The following is an 11,012-nucleotide window of genomic DNA, read 5'->3' on the forward strand; positions in this document are numbered from 1 at the left end:
GACTGATAAATATCCCCTCCCTGAATCGCCACCTTATCGTGGTGGAGGGGTTTGCGTGCCCGAATGATCCCTGGAGCCGGTAGCTGGATGGTGTTCCACCTCAAACTGGTCCTGGGAAACGGGCCAGACTAAGGGCGATTCAGACAAAAACCTGTCCATTAATAGATCCACTTACTCCCCCCAATAAGAGTTACCAGGTCCCCACACTGGAGCAAGACTAGTTAGTTCTTGTCTGGTGGCTTTGAAGTACTCTGGGGTAGTGGACAGTGGGGCAGTGGACAGTGGGGTAGTGGACATCAAGCATGGTGTCCTGATGGCCCCCCAAAGCAAATTAACTTTTCCCTGTGTCTTTGTGGCAGATGAGCCCTTCCCACTGCAGAGAAACCCGATGCAGTCATTCCCTGGATGCCTCCTTTCCCGATAGAGGTGCATCTTGAACTACGACCTATTACCAGCCCGGCTGTTTGTGGAAAAAATGCCTTCTGGATGCTCTCTGCACAGTGGACTCCGTATTGCCGTCTGACCTAGAATCCAGAGCAGAATGTGAAGTTCTCGTGTTCTGCACAGCTTCATCAGGTCCTCAGCGCCACAGGAACCTGCAGTAATGAGGCTGTGGCAACTGAAGAGGAGCCGCTGCACAGGATAAAATAGGCTGCTGCCAACAGAGAGGCTCTCCAGCTGAGAAACTCCTTCATGATCCACTTTCCTGCAGAGGGAGCAGACCCATGGCAGCTCCACAATCGTGTTTTCTGTCCTCCAAGGACTAACCTACAACGGCTCTTTTGAGAGCCACCCACAAAACCTTGAAGAGCTTGATTCTCTCTTTTTCACATATTTTACTTAAAACTTTTAAAGTACTACATTAGTTGAAAAGGTAAGAGATTAAAACAGGGTAATTAGTACATTTAGACTGGAGCAGAACTGCCCTCTTCCTCATAAAATCACACTGCTGTAGGTGCAGGATGCTGCTCAGTAGCATAAAAGCAGTCGCCATACATATGTATTACTGGGTCGGCCGTCATGTGACATATGACGTGACACACATGCCCCATTACTATGCATTGAATCTTGCGTGTCTTGCAGAGTTAATTAATGAGAAGGTCCAAGCCGATGGCGTTTCATCGCTCCCATAAATTGAACAAGCGCAAAGACAACTGAGTGGGTGTATTCAGGAACTGAGTGAGCGAACCTAACAACCTTTTTACATTCTAACCAGCGACCCTGCATTTTAAAACTGCACGCCTGCCATAACTAAGCAGTGATCCTGCGCGCTCGCTTGGTTATCGTGCATTGATAGGGAGGTGTGTTTGTGACTTGGGGGCGGTGACCTTTCTGGTTGATCTGATTGGCAGCAATTTGCATGTCAATTCTGGCGAGGCAGCGCGGCGGGACTTTCATTTTTGGGCTATATTGGAAAGGAAACGGCTGCTGTAACATGGATTAAAACGGTAACACCCTGCACTTTCTTACCTTGGTCTTGGGTCATTGGTTAACATTTTAATCCATGTTTCATCTGCCTTTTTTTCTATTCAAGCCTTTAACACAAACGGGGGTGGCGAACAAGTTTGACACTGCCATGGTGCCTCTTGCAGTCTCTCCTCCCCCTCCCCTCTCTGCTCTGCCCTCTGATTGAGACCAGCTGGGAACACTCAATTCATCACCATACAGCCTTCCTAAGGAGATCCAGCTTCAGCATTTGTTTTATGAAATAATTTTTTGCAGGTTCGAGGGAGGTAGGCACTGAGCAGAAACAAATGACTCAAAGACTGCAAGCTAGAATAAAATGTGTCTTTTTATTCCCCGCTTCAAAACAGTCACACAACATAACACAGGAGTTTAAGCCATGCAGTTTCAACAGAAAACATTTCATCTGCCCCTACCGTGACACACGGACTGGAGAGCCAACAGTCCCGATAGAGTGGCTTGAAACAAAACTCCGGCTGGGCGTTCGTACGTAACCCACAGCAGACTCTGAATAAAGTTGGGCTTCCTTATCTTTTATATTCTTTGATGAGCGTGAGGAAAAGGAGGGCCGGTCCCTTCCCGCAGGCTCACCCTTTACGTAGACTCATCCTATACCATCATAAACATGTCAGAATATCTTCTACAGAGCACTCCTTTTACGGGTCAGTAACATAACAGGATAGGATAAAATTCTAAACATTGTCAGGATATGCTCTACAGAGTCCTCCCTTAACAGGATAAAACTTTATATTAAACATTCCTTTTGGGGGTCAGTCATAGAAACATCATAAACATATCAAGACATTCTCCTTTTTTGGTTATTAGCAACATATACCTTATATAAGAGTACATAAGAGTTTACATAAGTATTCCTTTTTTGGATGGTCAGCCACAGAACATTATCTTTAATGCAGGGCAGAAGGCTCCCCCCCCTGCCTACAGTGCATTGTCCATCTCAGCATTCATCTGCAGTTCGTTACCCCTTATGGTGCTTAGCCTGTTCATTCTGATTATGTTCTCTATGCTCCTGTACTCTTGCTACTTCTTCATCTTGTCTCTCTGCCTCGCCTGCGGGACCATAGACCATGGGCCTGTTTCAGAAAGGAGGTTCAACCAACTCTGAGGTTAAACTTGAACTCTGAGTTGGTCAATCAAGAGATTAACAACTCTGAGTTTTCTGTTTCAGAGAAGCTGATCGGAGTTAGGTCAATCAATTCTGAGTGGACTGATTCGGAGTTAAGCATGCGCACAGCGACTATAAGAAGCCATTATGAATGGAGCCCAAATATTACGAGTCACCATGGCAACCGTGGAAAAAAAGAGGTCTGCACATTTTTCGCCAGCTGAACTTGACGTGCTGCTGCAGAGTTACAGTGAATATGAGCACATATTCCGGAAGAAAAGCAACACCGCTGCATCTGCAAAACAGATACAGTTAGCGTGGGAAAATATAGCTGGTCAAGTTAATGCGTAAGTTTGCATTTAAATCATTGTTATAAAATATTGTCTGTAATAACTTTTTAAAAAGCGTAAGGTGTGAAATAAAAAATGGCGATATTTAGGTGTACTTTTGAAGTGTTATTCCTGGTGTAATTGCATGAAATGCTGCATAGTGTACAGAGCCGATCTGGGAGAAAAATGCATTTAACGTCGGTAATGTTTAGAGGACTTTTTTGTTAACCTTCCCCTCTTGCAAACGTTTGTCAGTTTAATATGAATACATGCGATTGTGTTTTTAAAAGTGAACTTTTGTCTACCCTTGTATTGATCAAGTGGTATAGGTTCATATGGGATTGAGAAAGTAAGCAGTACTAGCAAATTGTGTTTCCAAAAAGTAATTGTTACATTAATCTAATTTAATGTCCCTGATTTCATTTTCATGTAGATGCAATCCTGCAGGAATTAAAAGAACATGGCAGCAGCTAAAAATGAAGTATAAAAACATAATTCAATCAGGTCAAATTTGAGCATGTCATGGATGTAGGCTTTGTTGACAATATTTGACATGTGAAACATCTACATAGCAATACATATCTAATGTTATTTTCATTGTATATATGTTATATATATGTCATATATATATATGACTGCAACGAAAAACGGTAACGCTCAAGCAAAAACATATGGGGAAATGACAAAAAATCGAGTCTAGGTCTCAAAATCCTCGCACGACGTAAATGTAATTCTCTACGAATTAATGCAGCCTCCTCGTCTATTGAGTCCTCCAACAAAGGACAAGCCATTCTTGTCACTTAGACTGTCTCTGTGTGACGAAAATTTGGGCAATGAAGGTTAAAGCGAAAAATACCGCTTCGTCTTTAAAAAGGGGAGGGGACCGGCAGAAACCTTGAGTTTAGACACTAAAACCTGCTCCCGACCAGGTTAGGTTCACAGAGTAAGTAACCATGGACACTGACTCCGAGTATAAGTTACCTCTCTTTCAGAAACGGGTTTGACTTACTCTGTTTACTCTGGTTTAACAAACCTCCCATTCTGAAACAGAAAACCCAGGGTTTCCCTGATTTCAGGGTTAACGCACTCAGAGTTTACACTTAACCTCCTTTCTGAAACAGGCCCCATGAGTGTAGAGGTGCTTAAGTGGCTGCTAGCATGTTAGTTTGGGTCATCGATGTATATTTTGATTGAGAAAGTGACTATTTGCACATAAGTTTCTAAATTCGGGTGGCCATCTAAGTCCGGAGAACTAAGAACTGAAGAATTGATGGATGGATGGATGGATGGATGGATGGAACTTTTGAGTGTTTTAGTGTCAAACATCTTAAAAAAAGTGGCTTTAAAGTCATTTTAAATCATAGTGAGTCACAGAAATCACAAACAACATGAACTTTTAAAAGTCATGTAAAAAGTGGAAATTGTCCTTATACAAACATATAAACACGCTTTCCTTTAAATTCCAAAATATTCCACACAAATATGAACATCAGACAAAAAACAAAGCAGCTGCACCCCCTAGTGACCAAAAGAAGTCACTACAAGTAACAAGTTACACAAACTGAAGGCAAACTTTACACATTACAGCTCTGCTGGCTGGGTGTAGGACTGCTGCACAAGAAACCTTGGTTTGCTTCCCAGAGGAGGCAAACCTGCTAAAAAGCTAAAAAAGCTCAAATCCACCCGTCCCACTGTCTCTCTGGGTCTCCCTGTACCTTGATAATACAGGGTTGCATCAGAAGGAGCATCTACCTTACAAACTCTCTGCCAAACCACCTGTGTGAATCAGTGAAAGCGTATTCACTGTGGTGACCCCTGATGGGAAGTGGCAAAAGGTGAACAACAGAAGGAAATCAAATCTGGCAACAACCTGCAGGACTAGAAATGGTGGATTTCATGCACAAAAAGTTTTAGATTCTCTCTATCAGTAAAAGCTCTGGTCTCCAGCTCTGGTCCTCATAGGATTCTCTTATTGCTGCTTTTTGGCTTTGTAGAGAATTATTAATATTTTTAATTAAATAATGAGTCTGTTTTGGTTAATTTGTTCTAGTTCACTAAGTTTAGTGATTTTTGTTCAGATTTCTAACAGGTCAGATGACAGCAAAATGATGGTAAAAGTTTTAATCTACTGTCAGAGTGGTTTATGATTGGAATAAGCTTAAAGCTTATTTTCTTATCTTCTGCTGCACATCAGTGTCTAGTTACAATTCAAAGACAAAATTTGAAACACAGGCAATGGACAAAGAGAGGTTAAATGGTTTAGTGACTGTTGATAACGTCAAAAGTCCGGCCCGGGATGCCGTCTGGTCCTGCAGCTTCACTGGTTTCGTATCTCTCAGGCTTCCTGTCACCTCATAATCCTGGAGGATGAGTAGAGCACTGGTGTTGGTGCTGTAAATGGTAAATGGCGTATACTTGTATAGCGCTTTTCTACCTACAAGGACAAAGCGCTTTTACAGTCACACACACATTCACACACTGGTGGTGGCTCCGCTGCCAAACACAGGCGCCCTCCTACCACCAGCTGTGGGGGTGTGGTGGCAGTAGTTAAAGGGAGGTTTCATAGCGGACAAAGAATCTGTTCAATTCTTCTTCTTCTGCTGCTGTGCTGCAGTGGGAGGGGTTGAACTCTGGCTCCTGTAGTTGGTTAAGGCTTGTAAATAAAGATTCATCTGAGGATCTTTGAGGAAACTCTTCTCCACATTTCCACACGTGAAGAGAAACTACGTTTTTTAATCTGATGAAAGAATCTGCAGATTATCTCTGTCAAATGGCAAAATCACACACACAAAAAAGTTTGAAAAGAACAAATTTTTGGGAAAAAAACAGTATAGATAACGATTGATTTATTGCATATTGCATGTTTTAATCTTTTTGCACTATCAACTACTACACTAGGATATTACTATAAAAGTTAGGACTATAAACAGTGAAAAGAGAAAACCAAGATCTTCAAGGTTTTGTGTGTGGCTCTGAAAAGAGCCGTTGTGGGTCGGTCCTTGGAGGACAGAAACATGATTCTGCCATGGATCTGCTCCCTCTGCAGGAAAGTGGATCATGAAGGAGTCTCCCAGCCAGAGAGCCTCTCTGGAAGAGTTGTTGGCAGCAACGATTTGAGGCCGTGCAGCGGCTCCTCTTCAGTTACTACAGCTTCACTCCCTGCAGGTTCCTGTGGTGCTGAGGACCTGATGAAGCTGTGAGGAGCACATGCTTCCCTCACATTCTGCTCCACAACCTCTGGGTGGACTTCATCCAGGCCTTGATACTGACACCTCTGCACAGAAAGCATCCAAGAGGCATTCTTCAAAACCAGCCCGGCTGGGGAGAGGTTGTAGTTAAAGATGCACCTCTCTCTGGGAAGGAGGCACCCAGGGAATGATTGCATGAAGTCCTTTTTCAGCCACAAAGACACTGGGACTCATTGGAGACAGATAATCTCAGGGATTCCTGAGTTGGGGGTTCTTTAAACAAATATATTTAAATGTTTGTTTTTAAAAATGGCTGTCTGTTAGGCAGCCTGTTGCCTAAATTAACCTTTTGGAAGGCCCTTAACCTGCCGGGTTCCAGGAACCCTCTTTGGTTTTCCATTATAGCTCTGTGTTGGTGGAACCTGCTGGTCTTTTCTCTTACGTTAGAAGTTTCCTCCAACACAAACTGATCTGGTTTTGGAGCAAGAAAGTGATCTGCAGCAGCTCTGGCTGGAGCCTGTAGAGGACGCCTCAAAGCAGCATTCAGAAATTCAAACATCAAACATGTCACATGCTTAGAGCCTGGGGGGGGGGGGGGGGTCTTGTGACGGTTTGCCAAAAAATGACATCACTGTGACATCAGACATGTCACATGCTTAGAGCCTGGGGTGGGGGTGGGGGCTTGTGGCGGTTTGCCAAAAAATGACATCACTGTGACATCAGACATGTCACATGCTTGGAGCCTGTGGGGGGTTGGGGGTGGGGGGTGGTGCCTTGCCAAAAAATGACATCACTGTGACATCAGACATGTAACATGCTTGGAGCCTGTGGGGAGGTGGGGGCTTGTGGCGGTTTGACAAAAAATGACATCACTGTGACATCAGACATGTCACATGCTTAGAGACAGTTACATGACATCAGACATGTACGCATCATCATCTTTAGTCCTTAAATAGACCCCAGAAAGCATTCTTTCTCATTGCCCGTTTGGTTTTACCAGTGAGCACACGTTCTGTTCCCCAGCTACTAGAAGCCTTGCATTCCCGTCAAGCGTCTTCCACTTCCACTGAGGAACACGCAGTTTTTTTTCTCATATCACAAAAAACTGCATCTATTTTACTTTTGACGAGGACATTTTCAATATTTTCATAACTCTAAAGAAAATCACTGAAAATGTTCTTACGCCGTCTCAGAGACTCTGGGGTTGAGGAGAGCTCCCTCAAACAGAATCTCTCTGATCTGGAAACTAAAGTCCAGGAAATCACTTCAATGACCAGCCAGCTGCAAACCCTCGCCGCTGAGCTGGAAGGCAAGAAAAGCCTCAGAGGAGCCTACGCTGGACTTTCCCAGGCAAAGAAATCAGCCTCCAAACTTGCCAAGCAGCTGGAAAAAGACTTGCAGCGTGTCACCAAGAAAATCCAGGCCCAAAAACCCCTGGAGGACCGTTGCAAGAAACAGCAGCAAAAAATTAATCTCCTGACTGAGAGCAATGCCAACCTCAAGGCAAATCTTCAGGAGCTCCAGATGAGAGTCTGGGATCCTGAAGAGTTGTCCAGTGAGTTAAAGAAAACCAAGCTCACAGCCAAAGCTCTAAGTCAGGAGAACCAAGAGCTGCAGAAAGAGGTTCAAAGGGTCCAAACCACCATCGTGGCTCTAGAACCTCAAGAAAAGCTGCTGAAAGAGACTAGAGACCACCTCCAAACACTGCAGGAGAAAAACCTTGATCTTCAGAACCAGCTGAAAAACCTCCAGAGACATCATGAGGAGGAGGCAGCACTGAAACAACATTATGCCTCCATCCTGGACCAAACCAAGTTTCTGGAGGAGCAGAACTCCATCCTGGACTCTGAAATCCTTCATCTTACTCTGCAGTGTGAGGAGGCTAAACCATGGATTCAGCACTTCCACGAGGTCACCACTGACCTCCAGGGACTGAAACAAGCCAATTCTGAACTCATGGAAAAACGGGACCACCTTAAAAAGGAGCAGGAACAAGTCTCCAAAAGAAAACAAGAGTATCTCCAAGCAAAAACACATTCCCTTCATCTGGAAAAGCAAAAGGAAAACATTTCTAAAGAAGTCAAAGACCTCCAGGAGAACCTTAAAAAAGAGCAAGGACAAGTCTTCCAATTGGAAAAACAACATTTCAAAGCAAAATCTGAGGTTCTGAAATGGGAAAAGGAAAAGACAAATATCATCAAAGAAATGGAAGAAATTCAGGAGAAACGGAAAAACCTGGCTGAAGGAAAAGACAAATTGGCTGCAATAAAAGCCAATCAGAGAACCGCCATCGACGAAAAGAAAGCGCTCACCTCCAAGCTAACGGCCCAAAGAGTGGCGCTCTACAAAGAAAAGGCAGGCTTCCGTGGAGACAATGGCTTTTCTGCTGACCTTCTGGAACACAAGTGCAAAGAGGAAACTGATCGCCTCCAGGCTCAGCAAGAACAAAATGCTGTTCTACAAGAAGTGCTTTTGGAGATCCAGAAAAAAGTTGAGAAAGACTCTGAAATGACTCTCCAGTTCTCCTCTCTGAAAGATGAAAAAAAGGCTCTGGAGAGAGAAGTCAACAGCCTCAAGCAAGCGATCATGATGCTGTCTCAGGAATATAAGGACTTCAGGCAGAAGGCTGAACACTTAGCTAGGATAGACAAAGCCTCAAAGTACGCAGAACAACCACCCAACGCTGTTTTGAGGCCCCCAAGAGCTCCAGCCAGAGCTGCCGTTCCTGTGTTGGAGGAACCTCCTGCCATGACAGAAAACACCAACAGGTTCCACCAACAAAGAGCTGCACTCAGAAACCATCAGGGTGCCGTACCAAAGAGGGTTCCAGGAACCCGGAGGGTCTAGGACATTCAAGAAGGCTAATTATGGGGTGGCAGTGGCTCAGGCTCAGGGACGGCGGCTTGATCCCTGCTACCCCAGTCATACGCCCTAGTAACCTTGGGCAAGACACTTCACCCTCCCTGCCTCCAGTGTGGAACCGCTGTTGTGTGTGTGTATGAATGTCCCGGTGATGGTCAGGGGGGGCCGTTGGCGCGAATTGGCAGCCACACCTCTGTCAGTCTGCCCCAGGAAAGCTGTGGCCCCATCAGTAGATACCATCACCAAGAGTGAATGAATAATGGACACATTGTAAGCACTTTCAGCGTCTGGAAAAGTGCAAATTAATATAGTCCATTATTATTATAATTATAATTTAGGCCGTCCTGATTTAAAAAAAAATACAAAAATTTTTTGTCTTTGAATTATTTTCTTGATTAACATTCTAACTGCTGACTGCTAATAGCCGATTGTGGGGCGTGAACTGATTGAAAAAGACGTAAATAAATTCCAGTTCAGCGTGTGAGCTTAATGTAAATTTGACATAAAGTAAAGAAAATTTGTTTTAATAAATATAGTGTGTATATGTGTGTGAGTGGGAATATCTCACGTTCTGAGAATTCCAACCTAAAGCGGTTGTGGCTCAACTCCTGATCAGTGGAGGTCCTAGACCATATTTATGCGCCCCACTGCACTGCTGCCCCCGCGACCCCGTCCCATATGAGCGGGAGAAGATGGATGAATGGATGGATAGTTAGTTGTCTGGAAGTGTTTTTTTTCTCTGCACAAATCTCTATGTGAATAAATTGTTTGTGCATGGGGTTCTCTCCGGGTGCTCCGGCTTTCCCTAGGTTCTAAAAAAGACTTTTTTTGTGAATTAGATTTTTACAGACTGTTAAAGCCATATGGTCCTTGAAGTCAGTGACTGTGGGCCATGATAACAAAAATAATCATTAAAAATAAAGAATAAAATACATGAATAACAATAAAATAATAAAAACTAAAAATAATAAACCATGAATAATAAACATAATAATAATACATTATTAAAAATGAAAATAATAATAATAATACATTAACAATAAAATAATAATAATACATTAATAATAACAATTACACCAAAATAACAATAAACAAACAAACAAATAAATAAATAAATAAATACATAAATACATAAATAAATAAATAAATATCAGTCACCAAACTATACAGATAATGAACCAAATTAAAGCCTGGCAGTCCTGTGGGTTTTCTCCGAGTCCTCCGGTTTCCCCACACAAATTGTTAGTGATTGGCTAGTGACTGATAAATATCCCCTCCCTGAATCGCCACCTTATCGTGGTGGAGGGGTTTGCGTGCCCGAATGATCCCTGGAGCCGGTAGCTGGATGGTGTTCCACCTCAAACTGGTCCTGGGAGACGGGCCAGACTAAGGGCGATTCAGACAAAAACCTGTCCATTAATAGATCCACTTACTCCCCCCAATAAGAGTTACCAGGTCCCCACCCTGGAGCAAGACTAGTTAGTTCTTGTCTGGTGGCTTTGAAGTACTCTGGGGTAGTGGACAGTGGGGCAGTGGACAGTGGGGTAGTGGACATCAAGCATGGTGTCCTGATGGCCCCCCAAAGCAAATTAACTTTTCCCTGTGTTTTTGTGGCAGATGAGCCCTTCCCACTGCAGAGAAACCCGATGCAGTCATTCCCTGGATGCCTCCTTTCCCGATAGAGGTGCATCTTGAACTACGACCTATCACCAGCCCGGCTGTTTGTGAAAAAAATGCCTTCTGGATGCTCTCTGCACAGTGGAGTCCGTATTGCCGTCTGACCTAGGATCCAGAGCAGAATGTGAAGTTCTCGTGTTTTGCACAGCTTCATCAGGTCCTCAGCGCCACAGGAACCTGCAGTAATGAGGCTGTGGCAACTGAAGAGGAGCCGCTGCACAGGATAAAATAGGCTGCTGCCAACAGAGAGGCTCTCCAGCTGAGAAACTCCTTCATGATCCACTTTCCTGCAGAGGGAGCAGACCCATGGCAGCTCCACAATCGTGTTTTCTGTCCTCCAAGGACTAACCTACAACGGCTCTTTTGAGA

General features: G+C 43.9%; 1 protein-coding gene across 1 annotated transcript; it reads left to right on the forward strand.

The window, feature by feature from the left end:
• Window positions 1-6,791: 6,791 nt before the first annotated feature.
• On the forward strand, window positions 6,792-9,929 carry LOC111948508 (myosin heavy chain, cardiac muscle isoform-like). Its single transcript, XM_023962057.1, has one exon. It carries the CDS (start codon window positions 7,278-7,280, stop codon window positions 8,949-8,951), a length of 1,674 nt encoding a protein of 557 aa, XP_023817825.1. The 5' UTR covers window positions 6,792-7,277; the 3' UTR covers window positions 8,952-9,929.
• Window positions 9,930-11,012: the final 1,083 nt, after the last annotated feature.

This window comes from Oryzias latipes, chromosome 13 (assembly GCF_002234675.1).
Source record: "Oryzias latipes chromosome 13, ASM223467v1".
NCBI classification, from domain to species: domain Eukaryota; kingdom Metazoa; phylum Chordata; class Actinopteri; order Beloniformes; family Adrianichthyidae; genus Oryzias; species Oryzias latipes.